Source organism: Miniopterus schreibersii (assembly GCF_964146895.1).
Source record: "Miniopterus schreibersii genome assembly, chromosome: 18".
NCBI classification, from domain to species: Eukaryota; Metazoa; Chordata; class Mammalia; order Chiroptera; family Miniopteridae; genus Miniopterus; species Miniopterus schreibersii.
This window is the reverse complement of record NC_138121.1, coordinates 775,692-800,167: the sequence shown is the minus strand read 5'-3', so window position 1 is coordinate 800,167 and position 24,476 is coordinate 775,692. Positions and strand designations below refer to the sequence as shown.

General features: G+C 49.6%; 1 protein-coding gene across 7 annotated transcripts; it reads right to left on the bottom strand.

The window, feature by feature from the left end:
- Nucleotides 1–24,476, bottom strand: PEG3 (paternally expressed 3). 7 transcript variants are annotated; one of them, XM_081119986.1, is made up of 10 exons: nucleotides 24,237–24,476; nucleotides 20,403–20,489; nucleotides 17,044–17,120; nucleotides 14,732–15,192; nucleotides 14,075–14,158; nucleotides 13,020–13,283; nucleotides 12,840–12,934; nucleotides 9,088–9,190; nucleotides 8,202–8,291; nucleotides 1–7,866 (listed from the first exon to the last, which is right to left on the bottom strand). In XM_081119986.1, exons 4-10 carry the CDS (start codon nucleotides 15,105–15,107, stop codon nucleotides 3,452–3,454), a joined length of 5,427 nt encoding a protein of 1,808 aa, XP_080976112.1. In that variant the 5' UTR covers nucleotides 15,108–15,192; nucleotides 17,044–17,120; nucleotides 20,403–20,489; nucleotides 24,237–24,476; the 3' UTR covers nucleotides 1–3,451. The 7 variants fall into 7 exon arrangements, with proteins under 7 accessions (XP_080976112.1, XP_080976111.1, XP_080976114.1 ...); XM_081119985.1 differs by having other exon boundaries at nucleotides 24,297–24,476; XM_081119988.1 differs by having other exon boundaries at nucleotides 14,732–14,984; nucleotides 24,297–24,476.

Below are 24,476 nucleotides of genomic sequence, written 5' to 3'. Positions count from 1 at the left end.
TATTTTATTTTTAACTTTATTTTTATTGTTGACACTATTACAGATAGATATAACAACCACAACCATATTAACCAAAAACCTGTGCACAGAAACAAGATGAAACAATGTATCAAGATGTTAACCACAGCCTCTGGGTGATGAAAATACGGGTGAGTTTCTCTACATTTCTGCACCTTCCAAATTTCTATAAGGAGCATGTTCTGTGTTTACAATGGAAACACATGTAATGAAGTGGGTCACCAAAACACTATGATAAAGACCATTCAAGGAAACCAAGACAGAATAGTTAACCTTAATCCCACAACCACACAACTATTTCTTAATTGTTTTCCCAATTTCTCCCCATCTTTGACTCTAAGCATACTTATCATTAACGCCCCAACAATCACAGACTGCTGTACAAACAGGTGTTAATAGGAGCTGTTAGGTGCTGGGAATATGGGTGAATTTCTTCTTTTCGGAATTCCCCAAATTTTGCTATGAGTATGTATTATATTTGTAATGGGAAAGTACATACATAAGATTTAATACCAAAACACCAAAGATCATCCAAGGAATTAGAGACAAAATATTTAACCATAATCCCACAACGACAACACAGTTTTAACGATTTTCCATACTTTTCCTCACCGCAGACTGGATGCACACACTCAACACTCACCACCAGCTGTGCATGGAAACAGATGGAGGAAACAGACCAAGATGTCCACAGTTGTTGGGTCTTGGGAATATGAGTGATTATTTTCCTTTCTAAATTACTGTACTTTCCAATTTTTTCCTCTGGGTATGTATTATGCTTGTAACGTAAACACACATAATAAACTTTGTTTCCAGAACACTATTAAAAAGGAACGTTAGAAAACATTAAGATGAAGGTGTTTAACCGTAATTCCACAAAGATAACATTAACAGGAACTTTGAATACACCTTTTGACAGTTAGAATCATAAACCTGTGCACAGAAACAAGAAACAATATACTAAAGAGTGTATCTGTCTTTGGATGGTGGGAATATGGGATTTTCTTCCTCCACTTTTATTTTCCAAGTGTCTGATGAGTTCAAATTATGTTCACAGTGGAGACATGACTATAGACTTTTTAGTAACACTACCATAAAGATCTCAAGAAATTTAAGAAAAATAATGCTCAGCTATAAGCCTACACCACCACAACAGCTGCTGACTATAAGCCTACATTTTAAACAGCTATAATTGTAGTATAAATATAATTCTGTGTCCTGCTTTTTCCACTTAATATTTTGTAAATATATTTCCACATCACTACATAATTCTTCATGATTATCATTTTTAAACAGCTGCGTAGGAATCACAGGTGCTCACTTAATCATCCTCCTACCATTTGGCATTGAAGTCATTTCTAATTTTTCACTAACACAAGGTTGGAACAGACACCCTGACATTTGGCAAGCTGCTTTCCAAGAGGGTTCTACCAATTGATGCTGCCAACAGTGATGAATCGGAGTTCACCCCAACATCAGCAGTGGCTCCCTCCTCACGGGCCCTGCTCAGATACAGTGCCTCACTGCCCCCATTTTCCCGGATGTCTGTTCCAACCTCTGGTCTTTCCATGCAGCTGGCCCTCACCTACACCATGCCACCCAAATGGCCCTTCTAAACTACCCAGGACATATTTTCAGTGACCTGGCCTTGCGATCCACTCCGGAAGTTTCCCACTGTCTGCTTCCTCCCCCTCCTAGGCCTGCTGCTGTGTTAGGGCTCCTTTCTTTGGCTTACTTGATTCTGCTCCATGCTCTCAGCCCAACCACCTCCTGGACTTTGGCATTCCCAGCAGCTGACACACTCTCCTCCAGTCCTAACCACACAGATCTAGGAGAGTGAGAGTTGGGCTCATTCCCCAGACAATATTGTCATTTTCTTTCTCAAATGATCTGTTCTTATCTTTTGCTCACTTCTACAGATCCACTTTTTAAAAATTTTTTTAATTTTAAAATTATTTTTCCAGGCAACTCAAAGTAAAAAGAAAATGTCTCAATAGTCATTATGCAAGGGGAGGGGAAGCAAGAGGAGCACAGGTGTTCCACAGAACAAGACAGGAAACCGCAAGCTATGAGGTCAATCTGTAATTAATGGAAAACTGAGGCAACCAGACCAACGCGACTCTAACAGATAGCTCAGAAATACTTAGGAGGGCTGAGCTGAGAGGAAAGGACAGATGGTAACGAAACAAATTAAGGCTGCTGGGGAACCTGAGTCCATATTAAGCCTGGGTTGACTGTAAAGAAAGCTTTTTTCTTTTTTTGAAACGCAAGTTAGACATGGGGTTGAGGGTCAGACAGGTGACAAGAATTAAGTTCAGCAACAGAAAGCTCTAACGATACTAGCTCCTGGGCGCCCAGGTGCAAACTACTTGTGGCAGTACATACTAATGAAGCCACGCTGCTACTTAAGGCAGGAAACACACACAAAGTGATGAAAGTTGTCACCTGCACCCTTATTTACAACATGAGAGCCTCTCCCTGCGGTTCTCAACCTTCATTAGACACTGCCGTGATCTAGTGATGGTTGCAACCCACTCTTTTAAAGGCAAAGAAATAAGATTTACAGGGAAAAGCTTCAGCTTTTGTGAATTCACTACTGAACACACATTAAGTTGGTTAAACAAACAACAACAAAAGTGTATTATTTCTGCATGAGAATCACTGCAAGGTGCAATATGGCAACGGATCAACTTGGGTCACAAAGGTCAATCCACATATTGCAAAGGCTTATACAGCCTTAGGCTCCAAAGTGTTGGTGTAGACAAGACACTGAAAAGGAAGCTCAAAGAACTTCTCTTTCCAAACAGCAGAGTAGGAGACACTTTATCTTCCATGCCCACACCTTTACAGGGATATTTAAGAGTCAGGGACAACACACAGTTACTCAAAAAGATGCCAAAGGGATTAAAATAATGCACAATAAATCTTTTACAGGACCTACACTGCTTACAAATATATTCTAATTTGGTGCTCATGTTCTCTTCCAAAAAAAAAAGTCAAAAGTGTACCAGGAAGGTACAGTAAACTGTGACTATGCATCATTAAATCTAAGTGTGTGTGATTACTGTCTGCTATGCTTTGCTAGTTTACATACATCTCAGGAAAATTATCTATAGGTTACTGAAGTGTCCCTTACAGGTGGCTGGGGCTATTTTCCATCTCAGGATCCCCTGGGGCTTTCCCTCGATCGGATTACTCGATCGGATTCCTGGGGTGAAAGGGAAGGATGTGCTGTGGCTTCCCCGCACGCACACTGGTGCACGATGGGGGAGTTAAGACCGACGGAACCTCCACCACCTTGTTCCTTTCCAGTCCAAATTGTCTCATGTTAAAAGTCAGTATGTATATGCCAAAGTAAGTTTCCTTCTGACATTATTATGGGTTGGCATGAATTCTCTGGGAGGGTCAGGTTCCAACCTTTACACTTGTGTTCTCAGCCAGTATGGGTATTCTGGTGTCTAGCGAGGGACAGGCGGTCACTGAAGAGCTGCCCACAGACATCACACTTGAAGTACTTGTCGTCGGCCCTGTCGTTGTCACTAGTGCTGGTGCTGGCATGTCCAGTGTAGTGTGAGCTTTCCCCATAGACATTTCCAGGCTCAAATATTATTACCCTGGCATGGGTCTTCAGGTGCTCCCCGTAGGCTGAGTTGGCAGTGAAGGTTTCTCCGCACTCCCTGCAGTCATAGTACGGCTCTTCAACCTGAATCTCGTGCTCATCTCCCTCTTCCTCAGGGTCTTCGATCCCTGCACCATCAGGCTCGTCAGCATCTCCCTCTGGCTCTTCAGCCTTTCCCTCTGGCTCTTCAGCTCTTTCTTCAGGGTCTTCAATCCCCGCACCGTCTGGCTCATCGGCATCCCCATTGGGCTGTTCAGCCTCCCCGTTGGGCTGTTCGGCCTCCCCATTTGGCTCTGCAGCCTCCCCATCTGGCCCTTCAGCCTCTCCATTGGGCTCAGCGGCCTCCACGTTGGGCTCAGCAGCCTCGACCTCCGGCTCTGCGGCCTCCACCTCCGGCTCAGCAGCCTCTACATTTGACCCCTGGATTCGCAGAACCTCTCGTGGAACAAGAACATTGGCTTCAACTTCCTGGGCTGCTGCCTCTTCCTCTTCAACGTGAAACTTCTGATGCTTAGTGAGAACTGTGTTATGAATGAAGGACTTCCCACAGTCCTTGCACTCAAAGAAAGGAGAATCTCCTTTGGGGGGCTCAGTAAGAAATGAGGTGTGAACAAAGGAAGCCCCATAATCGTAGGGCTCATCATCCTTCTCATGAATCCTCATGTGGTCCCTCAGGTCTGAGGGAGTGAGGAAGGACTCGCCACAAGCTTCACATTCATAGTGCTTCTCTTCCGTCTGACTTCTCTGCAACTCAGTGAGGGCTAAGCCTGCGCTGACAGCGCCCCCACTTCTCTGGCCCTGTTCCAGTGAATCTTCTCTCATGTGAAGTGCCAGATGCTCATTAAAGACAGAACCATGAATGAAGTCTTGTCCGCACAGATGGCACTGAAGATACATCCCTGTAGAAGGATTCTTCTGTGGGGCGTGAAATCTCTGTGGGTTAATGACAAAAGGATGCATAAAAGGCTCATCATACCTCCGATGGCCATAATATGGATCTTGCTCATGGACTTTCTGATGCTCAAAAAGGAATGAGCTATGAACAAAAGATTCCCCACACGCTGGGCATTCAAAGAGCTGCTCTCCAGTGTTATCTCTCTGATATTCGCTGATGGAATGGGTGTGAATTACAGAATGTGTGTACTCACGAGTGTCAATGAGATACTCTCTACCATGAACTTTCTGATGATCCTTAAGGTCTGCTCGATCGGCAAAGCCCAGACCACAGTCCTTACAGCCATAGATTGAGTCCTCAGCATCCTCCTCAGAATCCGCCTCATCCTGCTCAGGCTCTTCCTGCTCAGGCCTGTCAAGGCCTGCACCCTGAATAACAGAGCTCCCATGGAACTCATCTTGGATATAGATTTTCTGATGTGCACCAAGGTCTTCAATGGTAGCAAAGCATTGCCCACAGTCCTTACATTCTTGCTGCACTGGCTGTTGAGCATAACTTGTCTGAGCTGGCTGTTGAGCGTAACTAGTCTGGGCTGGCTGTTGAGCGTAACTAGTCTGGGCTGGCTGTTGAGCGTAACTAGTCTGGGCTGGCTGTTGAGCGTAACTAGTCTGGGCTGGCTGTTGAGCGTAACTAGTCTGGGTTGGCTGTTGAGCGTAACTAGTCTGGGCTGGCTGTTGAGCGTAACTAGTCTGGGCTGGCTGTTGAGCGTTACTTGTCCGGGCTGGCTGTTGAGCGTTACTTGTTCGGGTTGGCTGTTGAGCGTAACTTGTCTGAGCTGGCTGTTGAAAACAAGTCATCCCCACTGGCTCTTGAGAGTAATTCCTCTGCACTGGCTCTTCAACATAACTCATCTGCACTAGCTCATCAATAAAACTCGAATGCACTGGCTGTTGAATGCAAGTCATCCCCTCTGGCTCTTGAATGCAAGTCATCTTCACTGGCTCTTTAGCATAACTTGTGTGCGCTGGCTCTTGAATGCAAGTCATCCCCACTGGCTCTTGAGCGTAACTCGTCTGTGCTGGCTCTTCAGCGTAACTCATCTGCATTAGCTCCTCAACAAAACTCATCTGCACTGGCTGTTGAATGCAAGTCATCCCCTCTGGCTCTTGAGCATAACTCGCCTGTGCTGGCTGCTCAGTGTAGCTTGTATGAGGGTCAGTGGAGGCTAAGCTGCGAATAACAGATAGTTCGTAGTTTTTGCTTCCAAAAGGCTTCTTTCTGTGGTGAATCTTCTGATGCTCAGTGAGGTCAGAGCTACGAACAAAGGACTCTCCACACTCTGGACATTCATAGAATTTCTCTCTAGGGCGAAATGTCTGAGGTTCACCAAAGCGTAGGGAGTGAATCACTGAGGTCTCGCAATTCCTGCGCTCAATGTTTTTCTTCTTAGCACGGGCCTTCTGATGTTCAGGGGCATTTGAGGTGGAAACAGATGATTGGCCATCCTTCTTAAACTCACTGGCTCCCTCTCCAGCAAGACTTCTTGGCGGTTTGGTACTGGATGCACTGCATATAACAGAGTCCTTGTAGCTGTTCTTACCCTCTTCAGTAGGAGTGGCCCTGGCAGTTTTCTGTAGCTTATCATGAAGCTCTGGGATGTAAATGGAGGATTCTCCCTTCTCATTCCATTCATTCCCACTGGGGCTTTTGGGAACTTTGAAAGTGGCTAAGCTATGGATAACGGACCTCTCATTTTTCTTCCCTTCAGCGGTCTTCTCTCCAGCATGGACATTCTGTTCAGTAACATCTGAGCTCTGAGTGGTAGACTCTGCAATCACATTTGGTTTATTGGACCCCACTGTATGACACTTCTGAGCTTCAGCTGAGGATAAGCTATGGATAACAGACCTCTCATTTGCTTTCCTCTCAAGGACATTTTCTTCAGTGGGAAGTTTCTGGCTGTCATCAGGATCAGGGTTAGAGCTAATGGTGAACGGCTTCTCGTCCTCATTTTCAGGTGGCCTGGTTATGGTGTGGCTCTTCCGAGACTCAGTAAAGGGCCCACTATGAATGACAGACTTCCCATACCCCCTGCTTTCATAGAGGATCTTTCGAGAATAAACTTTGTGATGCTCACTGAGGTCTGAACTTGGCCTAAAAGCACCCCTACCATCTTTAAAGTCATAGAGCTTCCCCTTTGAGTAAACCTTCTGTTGCCTTTTAAGGTACTGACCAGGAATAAAGGTTTCCTCACATACTTTACCCTTGCTTTCAAATAGGTTTGCTCTAGTGTGAATCTTCTGATGTTCTTTCAGAGATGAGCTGTGACGGAAGGTCTCCCCACACACCTTACATTCATACATTTTCTCTTTAGCAAACATTTTATGAAGCTCATTAAAGGCTGGGCTGGGCTTAAAGGCATCCCCCTGTTCATCATCTTTGTCACCTCTCCCGTGGGTTTTCTTCTGGTGCTCAATCAGGGCAGAACTATAAAGGAAGGTCTCCTTACACACCTTACACTGGTAGAATTTATCTTTCCCATATATTTTCTGAAGCTCACTGAAAGTGGGGCTAGGCATGAAGGGCTCCTCATATTCCTCATCATTACATTCAGTGAGAGACTGTCTAGAGTGAATTTTACCATGTTCAGTGAGAGAGGAACTCTTATCGAAGGTTTCCCCACACTCCTTACACTCAAAGCCTTTCCCTTGTGCCAGACTTTTCCGAACCTCACTGACAGCCACACTACGAATAAAGGATTCACCATACTCATAGAGATTCTCTCTAGTGTGCATGATCTGATGTTCGACAAACTCAGAAATCACACTGAAAGCCCTCCCACACTCATCACACACATAGGGCATTGCCCCCAAATCAAGTAGCTGTGACTCGGCGGAGGGGGAGCTAAGGCTGCTCATGCTCACGGCTTTTCTCATTCCACTACGTTCAAAGGGTCTCTTGCGTGGACAGCCTCTCTGATCCTGAATGGAGCCCTTCCCATCTGTGTCAAACTGATAGCGCCTTTTTCTTTCAAGAACTCTCTTTTTGGAAACAAGGTTTGAGTTACAATGAAGGCCTCCCCCAAAGGCATTCCCTCCATAGCCCCTCTCCTGAATCACTGACTCTCTCCTGTTGAAGGACACTTCTTTCCAATCACGGTCTGGCCTTCTGGGGAACCTCCGTAATCGGTCATTAGATTCCCTCGCCCTCCCGGATTTGGAGTTTCTTGAAACATCCTTGATGAATTTTTCCATGATCATCCCGTGGGATGACTCATCTTCACAAATTCCCCGGCGATGGGTTGACTTTTTGGCTTCAGGCATAGTTTTCAAGCCTGAAAAGAAACACCAAATGTAAATACTCCCTAGTTCCTGTGCAAAATAACAGGTCTTCCATGGTGGTGGTGTGAATATAAACTGTTAAAGGTTTACCAGTACAGCAGGTCCTCGAGTAATATCATTTTGTTCAATGTCGTTTCATTTTAACACTGATGAAATGCCATAAGAAGTTAACTATTTATATCAATTAGCCTATGGTAAAACTGGTTTCATCAGACGTTTCATGTAAAGTCGCAGAACCCATGGACATTAAGTGAGGACTCATTGTATATATATAGTGCCCATCTCATCTATTAAAGTGGCCACTACCCATGATCTGCCTAGTGCTTACCTCGACTGGTGCTGGGGTAGGCACTTCTCTTTGACCGTGAATGGCCTTGTGTCATGTGGGAGTGGCCATCATCTTCGGCAAGCTGAACCCCTGTTCACAATAATACAACAGCTCATACTCAAGTTGGGGACCAAGACTCATCACCATAAACTGATGTCTTTCTCTGAGCCACTAAGTATGAAGTAGCCCATAGCCAAACCTTTGGATGTCTCCTACTTGCAGTCTCATCTCCTTAGTACCATTCCTTAGCTCATTCAATTCTGAATTTTAATCAATTTTCCTGACTCCACCTACAAATTTGTACAGAGACCTTCCCGTGTCCCTAAATTCAGTGCATCCTTTTGGGTTTCACCTTCTCATAACCACCTCCTAAACCTTAATATCCTTTTTCAATGGCCTCCAGGATTTTCCTCCTACCTCTTGACTCTCTTTCCCCACCACTCTGCAAACACTGGAGGTCCTCAGGGCTCTACTACCTTACACAGCACTCTCAGCACAGCTCTCTCTTCATAGCACTAGACCGGCAAAGTCAACTGCCTGCTACGACCCAGCTAGGTGTCTTCTAGGAGAGTCTAAACTGGAACTCGGGGTACCATTATTCTAAGTGTGCATTTTAAAATCTCTGCTGTCATTACTCTATAAAAAGTATCAACTCTTGTGGCAGGAGCCATCTCCTTGTTCCCCCCACCCTGTACAATATGGTATTCACCCAGAACAAGAGTAGTTTCTTAAAAACATAAATCTCTTCATTTACTCTTCTGCTTAAGATCTTTCAAAGGCTTTTTATTACCCTTGAAGTCCAGATATATTAACATGGACTCTAATATCCTGCAATTGGAAAGAATAAGGTGACAGTGCTCCACTGACGAGAGCAGCAGCAGCTTACCCAGCGAAAGCAGCTTCCTGTAGTTCTCCATGTTGTCCTGAATTGAGTTCTGGGTCTTCCTGTCCCTGGTGAAATCCAACACGTCCTGGTATGTCACTGTATCCTAAAACAGCAAGCAAAGGCCTCTCAATGGAGTCTGTCCCCATGGCATCCAGAAAGGAATGCTGGCGACATGGGAGCAACATACACACAGAGGTATGAGGAGTGCTCACAGCGCTTGGGGTTCTGAGTGGTCCAAGTCAAATTTTACTAGGGACCTACTTTGTACCTACCTTGTTGCTATACTCTGAGGAAGATCCAAAAGACGTATGACACACATTCCTTGCCCTCATGCAGCTTATAATTTGGTTGGAGAGAAAAGACTCATGAAAGAATTAGAGAACAGTAAACAGTAAGGTGGGTACAGATCATCAGTGCTCAACGGGCTCAGGAGAGGGACAGTTCAGGGTGGGATGGACCAGTGAGTAACGCTTTTGTAGAGAGCCTTGGGTGGGGCCTTCAGGGGTGGGCAGGATTTTAACATTGGAGGGGCGGGGCTGGTAGGAAAGCTTCAACAGGCTAAGTATCAACTATGTATGGCATACACAGGGAACAGAAAGAAAACGTATTTCAGCAGACACCTGGTCAGACGCGTGACTTAAGCCTACCTCCTCCATCCCGCCCCACCCCACCTCACCTTCTGGCCCCCGCCCCGTGTCTTGCACACACATGCTTTGTACAACTTGGCTACACTGTGGGCTATTCTAGGTGTACAGAGGTTCCAAATAACCCAGAAGTAACTTTAAGCACTGAGTGCTTTCATTTCATAGCTGCCTTTTCTATTTTAATGGATACTGTCCTAGAAAGAATTTTTAAGTTCCCTGCATTACTCAGGCAAGTGTTCTATGCAGAATCTTCCAAAACCTTTCCTTACTGCTGCACTAGAACATGACTGCTTTCAGAGGGTGGTGGTCCTGGGAAGTACAGGTTTCAGAGCCAGAGAAAACTAGGGTTAAAAGAGGATTGCAGCATTTCTGAGCCATGCAACCTTGGGATCAGAAATCTTTCTGAGTCTCAGGTTCATCTGTAAAATGGAGAGAAGGGCATCAGCCCACCTTGCAGTATTGTGGGTGAGGCTGTCCTGCAATATGACGTGTGGTTTAAATATTAGGAAAAATTATGTAAACAAAACATATTATTATTACTCCAAACTTCTACGTAAAATACTTTGATGATTGATTACAGTTTCATTGCTGGAAAGTAGCATGGACATTATAGCCCCATGGAAATTCAGCAAAAAACCTGTTTGCACAATTAGGTACATCTCTACTGAGAAAGATAAATAAGCACATGCACTGGGTTTTAGGAGGACAGCAACTGTCCATGTCCAGTAATCAAACAGCAGAAACCACCAAAACTAAGCAGAGCTTCAAAAATAAAACTCTAGGTTGGGGTGAGAACTTTTAGGACAACAAACGAGCTATAAAAGCTCAGGAGACATTGCAAAATCAGTATAGCTAAGTCGCATCACTTGATCAGATAGCAAGGTTGAGAGCGAGAGCTCCGCTGTGCTCAGGTTTGCAACATCGGTGCTTCCTCGGGTCTCAGCACTGGTTTGTTACCATAAAGATGCATCTGTGAGACAGGGAGGAGACCAGCGCTCCTAGTGGGGGGCTGGCAGAGAACAGATGAGGTCAAGAACTCGGGGGGCTGAAGGAGAAGGGTCACCGTCTCTGGTGTTGACAGACCCCAAGGGCAATGGCAAAAGGGAAGGAGCATTTTTCCTCTTTGTCTCCATTTGCCTGATTTGAGTAAAATAAATGTACATTAGATTTTGAATGACAATGTTTCTATGAAAAAAAACCTGATGCTTCGGTCTAAAACTGTTCATCTATCACAAGTGGGCAGCTCTGAAGCAGCTGCTCGCTCTGCATTTGTAATCAACAAGGGTACCAAGAGCTGCACAAGCCGCACTCAAGTCCTCCCTGAATGGATGCAATCTGGAGAGCACCATTTCAATTTCACCTGACCCACACACATGGAACATTAAGAGATTTACACACCGTGCTAAAAGATGATGAGAAATTCCTGTTCTGTACACTCCCAAAGTGTAGTTTAAATCTTCGGTAGCTGCTATCTCTAGCACACTGAGTTAGCAGGAATCAGGGGCTTTCAGATTTCTGGACTACGCAGGCATGGGGACAATTTCTTAGTGTCATGCAGGGCATCTGAAGAGCAGCCCAAGACAAAACCCAACTATCACCTTCATTTCCATAAAAGAGTATTTTAACACCCCCAAAATAAAGACATTTGCATTTCCCATTTCCCCACAGATGACTGAAAACTCTGTCACCGGCTCACAGAAAAGTCAGAAACCACTGAATGGCCTTCACAGGTAGCACATGTGTACCTGCGGAGGCTTCTTTTTCAAAACCGAGCTTAAGGGAATTTCTACAATTAATATCTTTATGTGGATCCCTAAAATTTTGGTCAGTCTGGTTTCTCTGAGTAAGAAATCAAAACCTGTGACAAGCTAAGTGCATTGCCAACAGAGGGTACTTCCAGGAGGCAGACGTGACCCACACTGAGGCTGGAGGGCGTGAGACAGACCCAAGTGCTTTGCTGGGCTCCAGGGCACAGGGCATCAGGAATCAGGCCAGCCCACGCTTACAGCCAATCTACCCTGTGTCTGGTTCCTACCTGAAGGCCTCTACCTGGGCTCCCCTCACCCGGCGCTTCATCTGGCCAAGAGCTTCCCATCCTTCACATGCAGAGTGCTCCTGCCTTCAAAACATTTTCTTTCAAATCCAAATTGAGACCCTTGTGCCAATTTCTCATTAACTTTCTTTTCTGAGAGCACTCTGACCAATCAGCAGTCACAGACACTATTTACCTGGAGATTTGTGCTGTTATGAGACTGAAAGCCTCCAGGGCAAGGACCCTGTCTTGCTCACCCCTATACTCCCCAAGGGCTGACCTAGGCAGGTGCTGAAATGTGAAAGGAGATGCGGGCTGTGCACTGGGCTCCTCCTTCCTTTCAAAGCCCTGTCGGTGCTATGGCCCTCCTCCACACTGCCGAGTCACATGTGACCGACCTTCCTTCCTCTCTAAAGGTCAGTTCAGCTCAAATCCGATGTCCTTTTCCCATCACCAATTTCCCTAGCACACTGCCTGTTACCACGACTGCTCACATCAAGCATATGCCTGCCATGTGCCAGGCACTGTACTAGGCAATTCACGTGCATGTATGAAACTCGCTCATTCCTCACAGCGGCCCTGGGGAGGCCATCACTGCACCCATTTTACAGATGAGGGAACTGAGGTTCAGCTTAGTTAGGTAACTGATCCAAGGCCACACAGCTAGCAAGTGGCAGAGTTGAACTTCAAACCCAGCTCTGGTCAGCTCCAGAGCCTTTGCTCTCTCTTGCCAGTCTGCTCTGTGGACTTGCAACTCCCCTGGCTTCCTAATGAGGGCAGGAAGTTCTGCAGCTTCGCTCTGGGGTAAGCCAGCATGACCAACCCACTGACACAAATGAGTGCTGAGTGGGAAAGAGTCCCTCTAACTACACTGATGAGTCATGAAATAGGTAGGAGTAACCCTGGCCACTCGTCACCTCTGGAGGCAGGCCTGGGATCCTTTCAGGAGTAACTGGGGCTCCTGAAAGGAGGGATTTTAGGGGGCAAATGAACACACACATCCTCTCTTGGGAGAGAAGGCACCTCTGCCATGAAACAAAGATGGCCTTTCCAGGAAGAAAGGAACTGAAGCATACCTCACACTCCATCATGAAGCTCCTACGTCTGCGCTCTCTTTCCATGGCAAAAGCTTTATCCATCACAGGAAGGGAAAGATCCCGGTGAGGAAATCCTGGGGAGAGAGAGGTACCATGAAGGAAAAGGCCATGGCCAGCCTCGCGAGTACATCGGGGAACAGATTGAAACGCAGGACTTACTGCCTCTGAGACTTCTGTTGTACGGCCAGCGCTCTCGGAGCCCAAGTTCCCTGCTTCTGCCCCTCCGCTCACGCTCCTGCATCCGGGCTCGCTCCCAGGCCCGGCCCCGGTCCCAGGCTCGGTCCCAGGCTCGATCCCAGGCTCGCTCCCAGGTTCGGTCTCGATCCTGGTCCCAGTCCTGGTCCCAGTCTCGGTCATGACCCCAATCCCGGTCTCGGTCTCGTTCCCAGTCCTGGTCCCAGTCCCGGTCCCGGTCCCGGTCTCCTGAGAAAGCCAGACATTGGAGGCATGAACACAGCACTCTGACACACCTGTTTTCCTCCATGTGCACCCCCCCCCCTTCAGACAGGAGCATGATCCCTGTTCCTACCTTGAGGAAACAGATCCCAAATCAAGGTTTCCAGCCACCCAAGGGCGATTGTGACTATTCCCAACACCTTAGATGTGGGACAGTATCTAAAGGCTTCTCCTAAGTGGGAGGCTTGCTTTAAAGCAAGTTCCAACCCTTAGTTTAGATGCTTGGCCCCCCCCTTCAGACACTGCTGCTGGTTTTCTGCTTCCTAGTAAGGCAAGTCCACACAACCAGTAGGATGGACGCCAGCCCCTCTGCTGCCTGGCTTACCCTGGCCTCTCTAATGTGCACGTTCCTTTACTTACAAAGCACATACCCTCCCCAAGAGCAATGTTCCCTTTAAAAGTTCACTGCGGAAGCTTTAACAAGTGAAATAGCTTTAGAGGCAAAGGTGTGATGACCTCTGCTCCTCCTGGGAAGGCTATGGACACCACTTGAAAGAGCCTACTGCAAATTTCCAACAGTGAGTGCTTCCGTCGTTAAAAACATATGCATTGTATTTTGCTCTGTAAACTAATGTCTACTTTGATGTAAAACTGTCTCATCTGTGATCAATTAACCTCGTCTCACTCAGGTCTCTGAGTAGCAGCAGCTGCCCTGGGGGAAGGTCTTGATGCACACTGAGCGCCTGCACACAATGGGCACACTGGGCTGAAGTTTGGCAACACGCCCCATGGGTGGCGTAACCTGACTGGTTACTCACTGTAGAAATAGGCGGCGTGTGGCGGGGGGGACTCTGCCCCCATCCGGCTCATGCTGTCTTCGCTCTGGATGTCACTGCAGTTGTCTGAGAGGACACCAGACATCAAGTTAGTGCTTGGCCATTTCCTGCCTATACTCTCACATTTCCCCACATAATCACGCGGTCTATCCTGCCCCCCAGCGCACAATCCCACCTCCATGAGAAGCTGGAGTGTCCCAGGCCTATCGCGCCTTAGTTCCCTGCCACTCTGGGAATGCGGCTGTGTTCGCTCCTACGTCACCCCCAACAACCGCAGCCACGTATGACTTCCTGGGGCACCACACCCTTAGGTCTACAAAAGGGAACTGGAGCCAGGGCATGAGGCCTGTGCAGGCTCCTCATGGAGCCCCTGACCTGAAGTGTCCTCTCTCTCTCAGGTGGTGTTGGGGGTTCTTGATTGGGGTGATTCTGCTCCCCTGGGACAGTAGGCACGTCACAGGTTTGGTTGTCACAGCTGGGGGAGAGGTGCAACTGGAATTTTGTGGGTGGAGAGAAGAAGGTGCCACCACACACCCTATGACAGGACAGCCCTCCCGCGGAGAATGGCGTGGCCCCACATCTGCAGTGCTGAGGCTCAGCAGCCCTGGGAGCCGCAGCCTCCATCATCGTCAGTCTCACCTTCTGGCTCATACATCTCCTTGTAAGTTTCCAGCAGAGCAACAAGCTTCTCACAGGTCTGTGGCCTTCTGGCTTGCACCCAAGGCTTGACCCTTTCTGGGAGGATGGTCAGGTACTGCTCAAGGACCAAGAGCTCAACAATCTCCTCCTTGGTGTGAGTCTCCGGCTGCAACCAGTCAAGGCAGAGGTTTCGGAGTTTGATCAGGGTCTTCCGAGGCCCAACAAATTCCACGTAGAGGTAATTCCGAAACTTCTGATGAAAGAATTCAGAGTCAATGGCATCCGGGTCCTGAGTCAAGTCACTGTCTAGCTCATACAGATCTGGGGCCCAAGACTTCTTGGGTCTGCTGTCGTAAAAGCACTTTGGAGGCAGCATTTCTCTAAGTAAAATTTTCAGTGGAGCAACCAAAATGAGTCAACAGGAAAGATGCAGCAGCCTGTGACAGTCAGTACTCGGGGACCTGCAGATCGTAAGGAGATATACACATGGCCCACAAGTTGAGGACTCAACAGTGGTATAGGGCTGCCCTACGAGGGGCATCAACAATGTTTTTGTGAACAGGCCAAGGGGGGGAGAGAAGCATAAATCCCCCAAGACACAGACACAGGACGCAAGTTACAGGCGTGACTTCCGGGCACCACACAGACTGAAGGAGTTAGCTCCACTACTAACTACTTTTATGACCCTGGGCAACTTACTCAACATCCTGGAGCCTGTCCCCATAACTACAGATAAGGAACAGACCCACCTCCCTTTCAGAACTGAACTTTCCATAAGCTAATATACCTAAAAGCCCTCACTACCCACACCGTGTTAGTGCTCAGCTCCACGGAATGGGATGGCAGGCACCATCATCTTCTCTTTGCTGACCAATTTTTCTGCACTTGTGCTGCTGTGACACTGTGACCAAATTAAAATTCAATAAATTAAAAATTGAGCTCGTCGCAGTAACCATACCTCAAGTGGCAGTGGCTCCTGTACTGGGCAGCAGGCAACATCTCCACTGTCGTGGAAGTTCCATCTGCCAGAGTGACTATGCAGTGCCGAGGACATGGGCAAACCCATGTTAAAAATCATCTTTGGCCAATGGCCTGCGGAAGCACAGCAGTACCCAGGGAGAGGGAACATCCTGGCTTCACCTCTATGCCACTGTGTCCAAAGTGTATTCTGGGGTCACTCCCCCATCCCACTTTACACCTGCCCCTTCCTGGACAACCACTTGGGAAAGCACTGGTAGGTTTTACAACAGGGCCTCCTGCACTGGGGGAGAATTAAGTTAAGTACTGGTGAGTCCACAGGAGCCCCACACAGGTGCCAACGTGACTAAGGGACCAACAGGGCCCTTCATGCTACTACACCTGCCTTTGCCTCGGTCAGTCCTGCAAAGATCTACCTTATCTATCTTGAAAGAACCAGCTTTTGCCTTTGGTAACCTTCTCCGCTATTCTATTTATTTGTGAGTCGGGTTTACTTTTAACACTAAGGACTCTTCTACTTCTCAGACAGTGTAGAACTGACTTCCTATCCTTTTTTACTCTCACACAACCAAGGAAGGCTGTGCGTTTCCCACTGACACCACTTTACTTGCACGTAAATTTTACTATGTAGCCTTTTTACTACTGGCCAGCCACAATTGGTGCTAAGTAGGCAACGTATAAAAACAAATCTTTCTTCTTCTAGAGAAGAAAAATCACATGCAGCAAAACCACCTGCTTTTGTTTTGAAAAGAAAGCGAAGAGTCTAAAGTTAAGTTGTTTTTTAAACATCTAAAGAGAAAAAAGGGTGTTTTAATTATTCAGAGTCTCAAATTAGACTTTAACATTTGGGAATAAATGCTGTAAATTCAGTCCCACACTCTCCTTGCTCAGAGGGCTGCACTCCGCTCCCATGCAGAGTGTCCTCTCATTGTCTCCCCTAGAGCTTCAGCACCAACCTGGTAACCTGATCCCCCCTCCCTGCCTGCCCTGCCCTCCTTCAGGAAGAGGTGTGAGGGTAGAGAGGAGGGCACTAGATGACACCCTGCAGGGCAGAAGAATTACAGAGCAGGAGAAAAGGGCATGGGTCCCGGCTCTAGAACACTAGAGTGACATTTTGGACAACAGCACAATTTTACCCCGGACTTGGCTCAGAGGGATGGCCCCTGACAAGAGTAGAGTCCTCAAAAGCCGGTATGCCTCCACAGGAAACAGGGGAGAGCACAGAGCCCATGCCTGCCCTGTGGCATCCAGATTCAAGAGAAAATTCAGGTCTCCTACATGACACCAGCCCAACCTCTCAGAGGCAACAGGACACGCTCAGGTACGTAAATCACCTGTTTGGGAACAGGATCCTTTCTGAAACTTCAGAACAAGCCACTATGCACAGGAACAGAGTCAAAATGCCAGGGACCTGCAGACATTTTAAAGAAAGAAATAAGTGACAATAAAACAGAAGAAATGTAAAAAGAATGTCAGAGAATTCTCTCTCGAAATGGCTGTGGGTATCATTAGGGGTGAGGCCTTTCATATCATCTTCAAGAAAAGGCCAATTCCCATGTCACATAGACAAACCAACCAAACAAAAAGCTTTCAATTTTTTTTTTATGAAACCAGAATTCAAAAACACAAAACGAAGATTAGCACTAACAATCTGCCAACCAAATTCATTTATGAAAGCAGGCGGAAAAGTGTGAACACTATTATTACTGAACATCATTCTAGAGTTCTAACCAATCACAAGAAAAGAAAAACAAATCTGAGGCATAAAAAAAGGCTTAAAACTATCACTCTCTTATGTGGAAGACTGTGCACTCAGATATTATGAACCAATGGAGACAGATCTTACTAATTTAATAACTACTTGTAATAAACTCCTTAAATATGCATCAAACAGAAATAAAAACAAAATTTTTAATAGAATGTTATGTTCTACGTCTCCAAGAAATTTTGTAGCTTTATTTTCTGATTACAAATACAAAAGATAGTACAACATTCAAACGTTACAGAATATTTAATGCAGGGGCAAATGTGTTGTTCTCAATGAAATGAGACCACCCTAGGAGTTCCACTGTGTTTATTTCCATATGTACTGGTATGGGAAGGCAGTAATTTATGATGGCTTCGTTCCATACCAGTACATACGGATTTACATCACTCTTCCTAAAGGCCTCTCAGTATCCCAGTCTCTGGATACACTGATTTATTTAAATGCAATGGTGGAAACAGCTAAGGTTTAAAAAAACGGTTAAAACATCACTTCCTGAATACCCTCTCGGGCCAGGGCACCACTGACGGGACTGCAGATCCTCACCTCACTGACAGCTGTTCTGTCTCCTAGTTCATGCAGAATTCTGGCCACATGGCAAACCCATCACCTTCATTTCAGGGAATGGGGGGGGGCTCTCACACCCCAAGTTACTAAAGCTTCCACACCCCTCTGCTCCCTTTGGAGCAGAAATTCTAGTGAGAGTCAAGTAGCCACCAAGGGCAGGATTTTAAAAAGTCTGACTATATTTGGAGGACAAAGGTGGGGACACACAGGGACCCAGTCCAACCCTGGTCCTAATGGCCGAGAGAGGCCACTGATTCCAAGGGGAGGAAAGGAAAGAAGACAAATGATGGGCAGCAGTAACGAAGTCTCTCTCTCTCTACATGGGCAGGGGTTGCAGTTTCTCAATATTCTTCTGTGGTGTGTGGTATATGCACTGCATGTAGCGTCACACATGCGCTGGACGTCTGGGAGCCTCGGGACGGTATCGCTGCCCGCTGGAAACAGGGTTGCCATTGTGGTTTATGGGGTGGTCCTTATACCATTTGAATACTTTATTACACTCCATTTCCATTTCATAACAGTGAGAAAACAAAAGCATGGGTTTCACAAGAAAGATGGAATTCATCAAGCATCCCTGTCACCAGGGGGTCAAGGCTGAAGCCTCAACTGAACTGGGAAGAACTCCATTAAGGGACACGAGTCCGAGGTGGCAAGCGTGGCTGGGACGTGTGAGGAGAGACAGAGAAAGTCCGTGACCCACTGCCTGACAGACCTCAGGCTCCCATGTCCCATCAGTGGTGAGAGACATTCCTTGGTATCTCCTGTAGCCCAGTTTCTACTTCCTTACTCTGGTCCCTCATCATGGTGCCCCTGGACTTGCCCCTCACTCCTTCTACCTACCTCATCAAAGGGGCTGAAACACAGGCAGTTACTGTACTGTCTTAGTTTTCTCAGAGACAGCATGGTGTGAGGTCTTTTCTCTCTCCCGGTTTGTACCTTTCTGCCTCTCTGCAGACCACACACGGAGGAAATGGTGACCAGCTGCAGTCCTACATCACATCCCAGGGTAGGAATCGACAGTGCCGGGCTAATCAGTCGGTCCCTCCATACACCCACACTGCCCAAGTCTCTGAGTGCACACCACAGCCCCACTCCTTCCAGGGCAGTGGCCTCACACTTGGGGATGACTTCAGCACTTAGGAGAACTGCACATGCCTTTCCAGTATGACAACATAGGAGGCTGGTGGTTCCCCAGGGAAGAGCCATTCCAACAAACACTCCAGGAGCTATATGTACTGTGAGAACCACTGCTCCAGGCTTAGGTGTCACCTGGTCCAATCAACTATGGACAGGCACATTATGGATAAGAGGGGCTGTTGGGGTAACACTCTTATGTGGGAATGTGAGCAAATAGTAAATGACCACTGCCCAACCACACTAGCCACAGCCTCCACCCTCTGGTCTGTGAGGCAGCTCCTCACTCTGGACTCACTTCTACCACTTAAGCTTAGCACTTACTACACCACAGAAAAGCTTCCTTATTTTTGTCCATTCTTGACGTGTTTCCCTGATTAGACCTAATATGAATGGGTTGGGGACACCACCCACTACCTTGCAGGCCAGTGCTATTAAGGTTTGTCCAAGTGCCCTTGTTCTGATTCCATACTCACCAAGCAACCTTCTCATTATGGTTTCATTTCCTATGTAGGTCTGCCTACAGGGAGAGGATATGCTGATCGTACACACTTTTGAGTATCTGGGTGTCTGCTATAGTGATCTCCCACCATAAATCAATAAGCCAAAATTGAGTGAGCTGTTTTTCCACATAAACTATTATGTCAGTATGGCAATGTAAGTCCCATGAGCTTCATGAATGGGGATCTACCAACATGAGTCCTTAGGCAAAGGTTTCTGAGTTTCCACAGGCTTGAGCACTAGACACTGTATACTTGGAGCTTAACATCTGTCCCTGGCTTTCTCAGGGAGGCCCTATATGCCTCTCCTACACTAAGATAATGGCCGGTAGTGAATGTTCTCTTTGAAGACATACATCTCACAATTACTTTTTCAAAGTCTTTCATTACTCAGTACACTATGGGTTCCAGGGAAGCACTTCCTTTCCCACTTGGGGCCATGTCTAATAAATGAATAATGAATCTCCCATGCTTCTTTAATCACCCAGTAAAAAAGAAAAAGTGGATCTGAGGTAGTAGCTGAGTGTTGGGAAAAGAGTTAGGACCCTGAAAAGGATGGGATGAGGCCACGGAGAGCTGCTGGTAAACAAAGGATCATCAGAAGAGTCCATAAATTCTCAGAGAAAACAGTGTATGGCCGTAAAGATGGAATGTGTGCGCCAGGACAAGGAAGGGTGTGCTCACTCCAAGGATGAGTGTGGCACCGTGAGAAGGGAATTCAGCTCACCTGGACTCAGCCACCTAGCGTTTGGACCTAGTCCCTTTTTCTCTTGCCAGTCCTCTCCAAAAGGGGTAGAAGTTCGAGAAGGCAGAGCTGGAGAAGGAAAGGAAAACATGAGACACTACATTTACTTTGCAATTCTCGATTCCTCTAGCTGGAAATGACCCCACAACAGCTGTACCTTTATTTCCTACACGGGCACAGGTCAAAGGAGAGGAGGAAAAACAGCTTTCCCTCCCAGGACAGCAGGGCCACATGGGCATTGCTCTTGGAGGCCCATGTTATACCCTGGGCTGTAATCATAGCCTTTCCCAGTGAGGCTATGCCAATGGGTGTGCAATCTCCAGAGGTCTTAGAAGCTTCTCTAACAAGCAAAGAAAACTAATAAGACACAGGGCTTTGGATTATATCAGTTTAAGAATATCACTTTCCACTTATAAGCTACATGGCACTGGCCACTCTCTAAAGGCAAGGGACACGTTGCAGGTTAAAAACTGGAGAGAAAATGGCCAAGAAAGTACTATTATTTACTGCTAGTCACATGCTCAGTCCAGCACTTAGCACCTTACGTTTATTGTCTCTGTTGGTCATCACCATACCAGTATTCATTTTCTAGCTCACATTTCAAAGAAAAGCAACAGAGGCTCTGAGAACTCAATCTCAGAGCTCATGCAAACTACTATAGATAAACCTAATGTCATTTTGAAAAAAACAGTACACCTACTGGTATTTCCCAGGGACACCGTGTGGAATAATGACATAGGTATCCCTTAGAAAAGTGAGGTGAAGCTCCAGCTCTGCCCTTTAATAGGCTGTGACCCAGGGTCAGAAATTTAACTCTACTGCAAATGTAAGTACTATGAAGAGACCAGCTTCTATTAGGACCTTAATGCTAGTTTCACCGTTATTATTCAGTAATGGTATCATCACTTAACATTTTATAGGTTCTCAACATGCTCCCAGTGGATTAACGTTTCTCATTTCAAGTCCCTCTGTCTCAGAGCATGCATTCCAGCAGAGGCCCCTGGGGAAAGCGCAGTCGTGCTATGGCTCTGGCTTATGTTAATGTTATCAGTCATCAGCGGATGTATAATTTAAAATAAAATCAGAGTCGGAAACTGCAGTCCTCTGGAGGACCACGGAGAGCGCCAGGAGGGCTCTGCGCAGCCTTGGCCTCTGCCCCCGCCCCTCCCAGCAGCGAGCCCCGCCCCCCCAGGGCAGGCCCCGCCCCCAGCTGCTGAGAGCCCCGCTCCCCGCCCCCCAGGGCAGGCCCCGCCCCAGCTGCTGAGAGCCCCTCACCCCGCCCCCCAGGGCAGGCCCCCCCCTCCCCACCCCTCCCAGCATCGAGCCCCGCCCCCAGCCGCCGAGAGCCCGCTCCCCGCACGGCCCCGCCGTGCCCCCTGGTGGCCATCCTCAGCTCCACATTCTGTCCCACGGGATCCAGGCCCTGTCCTTCCTACACTGTCCCGCGAGCCCCCAAACCACAGATCCCACAGCTCGCGCCTGTTTTCTCAGCTTAAGAGCCTGTCTTTCCTTAAAGCTATTAAAATCCTTAAGTCCTGAACCCTAGTTCTCTCCTAAATGACCCCAGAACTGCGGAGTTGAATCTGGTCCCCACATTCCCGGACACGGCTCTGGCGCCCCCCGGAGGAGACAAGGCGCCTGCCACCACGTGGCGGGCCGCCCAAGATGGCGCCGCTGCGGCGGGCGCACCGGGCCGGCCCTCTCGGCGCCTGCGCAGTAGCCAGCAGAGCCCGCCGTGCCCCGGGAAACCTAACCCCCGCCCGCCCCCACAGCCCTGCTGCCCCTCGAGAAGGCGCCTGCGTAGGGAGCCTTGGCTGCAGGCCGCCGCTGGCACTCAAGACGGCGCCTGCACTGTAAGCGCCCGGGCGAGCGCGGCTCTTCGGCCCCATCCGTCCCTCAGGACAGGGCAGCCCGGCCCCTGCAGGCAGCAGGGCCGTCATTCAAGATGGCGCCTGCGCAGAAAGCCTCGGGCAGCGTGGTACTGGAGTGGGCGGGGCTCCAATGGCCCCGCCCCCACGGCCGCCCCTGCAGCTCCACCGCCATTCATCTTGATGCCCCGGCCGTCAGCCTCAGCTGCGGCCTGTCGGCCAGTACAGGGCTCGAGTGGGCAGAGGGGGTGCCCCCCCGTCAGTCACTCGAGACAGGCAGCCCCACCTGTGGACCTACCCCCTGCAGGCCCACGACCGTGCAAGATGGCGCCTGCACAGTACGCCTCAGATGCCACCTATTGGCCAACAAACACCGCAAGATGGGCTGGGGTCTGTACCCCCCACCATCGGTCACTCAAACTACGTCATCCTCTCCCTCGGGCCCGCCCCCGGCAGCTCCAACATCACTCAAGATGGCTCCTGCATCCTAAGCCTCCGCGGCCGCCGGTCAGCCCACATAGCCCTGGAGGAAGCGAGGGGCTGCAGCCCTCCACTGGTCACGCAAGACACCCCGCACTCCCTTGGCTCAGCCCCTGGGCCAGCCGTGCAGTCATTCAAGGCGGCGCCTGCGCAGTAGTCTCTGCTGCTACCTGTTGGCCAACACAGCGCTCGCCAGCGTGGGCGGGGCTCAGGAGCCCCTCCCGCAGGCCCGCCCCTGCACCCCGCCGTCACTCACGAGGGCGCCTTCGCAACGAACCTCGGCTGCCACCTACCGGCCAGCATGCGTAGCTACAGAGTGGGAGGGGCTCTGCGGGGCTGCACTCGGCCACCCGTGCAGCGCACCTTGGCGGCTCCCACGCCCCAGCACCCCTACCAACCAAAACACGCAGCCAGACACACCCCAGCGTGAAAACAGTCCTAAGGAGACAGCCACAAGGGATGGAGTGAGCCTCAGAAGGCCCCCAACCCCGGGCACACGGACAGCCTGTAGCCGTCCCTCCAGACAGACATTCCGCAGCGGCGACAGCTACGGGCAACTCCAGGGTGGTGCCCGGCTTCACCAGGTGCCACGTGGCGCTGGCCGATAAACCAGGCCACGAGCCGAGGTCCAACCTCAGGAGTCAGAGCTCAGACCCCATCCTAGTCCGCGTGGGGCCGACACGGAAAGCCTCTGTAGCCAGACATACCACCGGAAAAACAAGGTACGGTATGGGCGGGACCCCGCAGCCCTCAATCACTGCCAAGAGCGCCCGCCGCCCGCCGCCCGCCCCGCCCCGCCCCTGCGCGGCCCGCCAGCCAAACCGCGCCTGCGCGCGGCAAACCTCAGCGGCGCCCACCGAAGATGGCGCCCTAGTAGGCGGGGCCGCCTGGCTGACGACAGCCCTCGGCTCCGCCCCAGCCCGCAGCCAACCAATCAGGAGCGCGCCCGCACACCAAACCCTACCGCCCTCGTTTATCAGGGCGCCAGGGTAGGCGGGGCTCCCCAGCCCAAGGCCACCCAGAGAAAATACCCCGAAGGCTCATCTTTTGGCCCCACCCTTGCAGCCCTCAGCTCCTCCCACCGCCACTGCGGCAAAACAAGCGCCACCCCCAAACACGGCGAGGCTGTGGGGCTACCCATGGACCCAGCCAACCAGGGACCTCGTGGGATGAGCGTCTAGTTCTGCAGCCCCCAGCCCAGGGAAGCACGGGGCCCAGAGGCCTCGCCACCCCTCCTCGGCAAGGGCCGGCCACTCGGACGCCCACCCTGGCGGGCTGGCGGCCACAGGAACCCGCGACCACAGCGGTCACCGCGCCCTTGTCCCCCACCTCCTCCGCGGCAAGTGGCGCGGCAGCCCCCCGACTCCGCGGCCGCCTCCACTCGCTGCCGCGCAAGATGGCGCCGCCGTGGCGAGCGCGGCAACCCCTGCCGCCCGCTGAGGACCCCAGCCCGCCGAGGGTACCACACCTGCGGCGTGTGGCCGACGCGCCTGCCTGGCACGGAGGCGCGGGCGGCGGCCGGACTCACCTCACCGCACCGCGCGCACGCAAGGCCCCCGGCCCGGCGGCCCCGGGGTGCAGCCCGCGCCCCGGCTAGCGCGCCCCCACGGCCCCCGGCGCCCGGCGGCGCCACCAGCCCGAGGTGGACATCTCCGCTGCTCCGCTGCGACCCGCTCTCCGGCTCCCGGGCTTCTGCGGCGAGCCGCTG

Excerpts from the sequence above, each read along its gene's own strand:
- PEG3 (XM_081119986.1), bottom strand. The coding sequence starts at position 15,107 with ATGCTGCCTCCAAAGTGCTTTTACGACAGCAGACCCAAGAAGTCTTGG. Across the intron at positions 14,159-14,731 it reads GGAGATGTATGAGCCAGAAG|ACAACTGCAGTGACATCCAG; the intron begins GTGAGACTGACG and ends GTGTCCTCTCAG. Across the intron at positions 7,867-8,201 it reads CTACCCCAGCACCAGTCGAG|GCTTGAAAACTATGCCTGAA; the intron begins GTAAGCACTAGG and ends GTTTCTTTTCAG.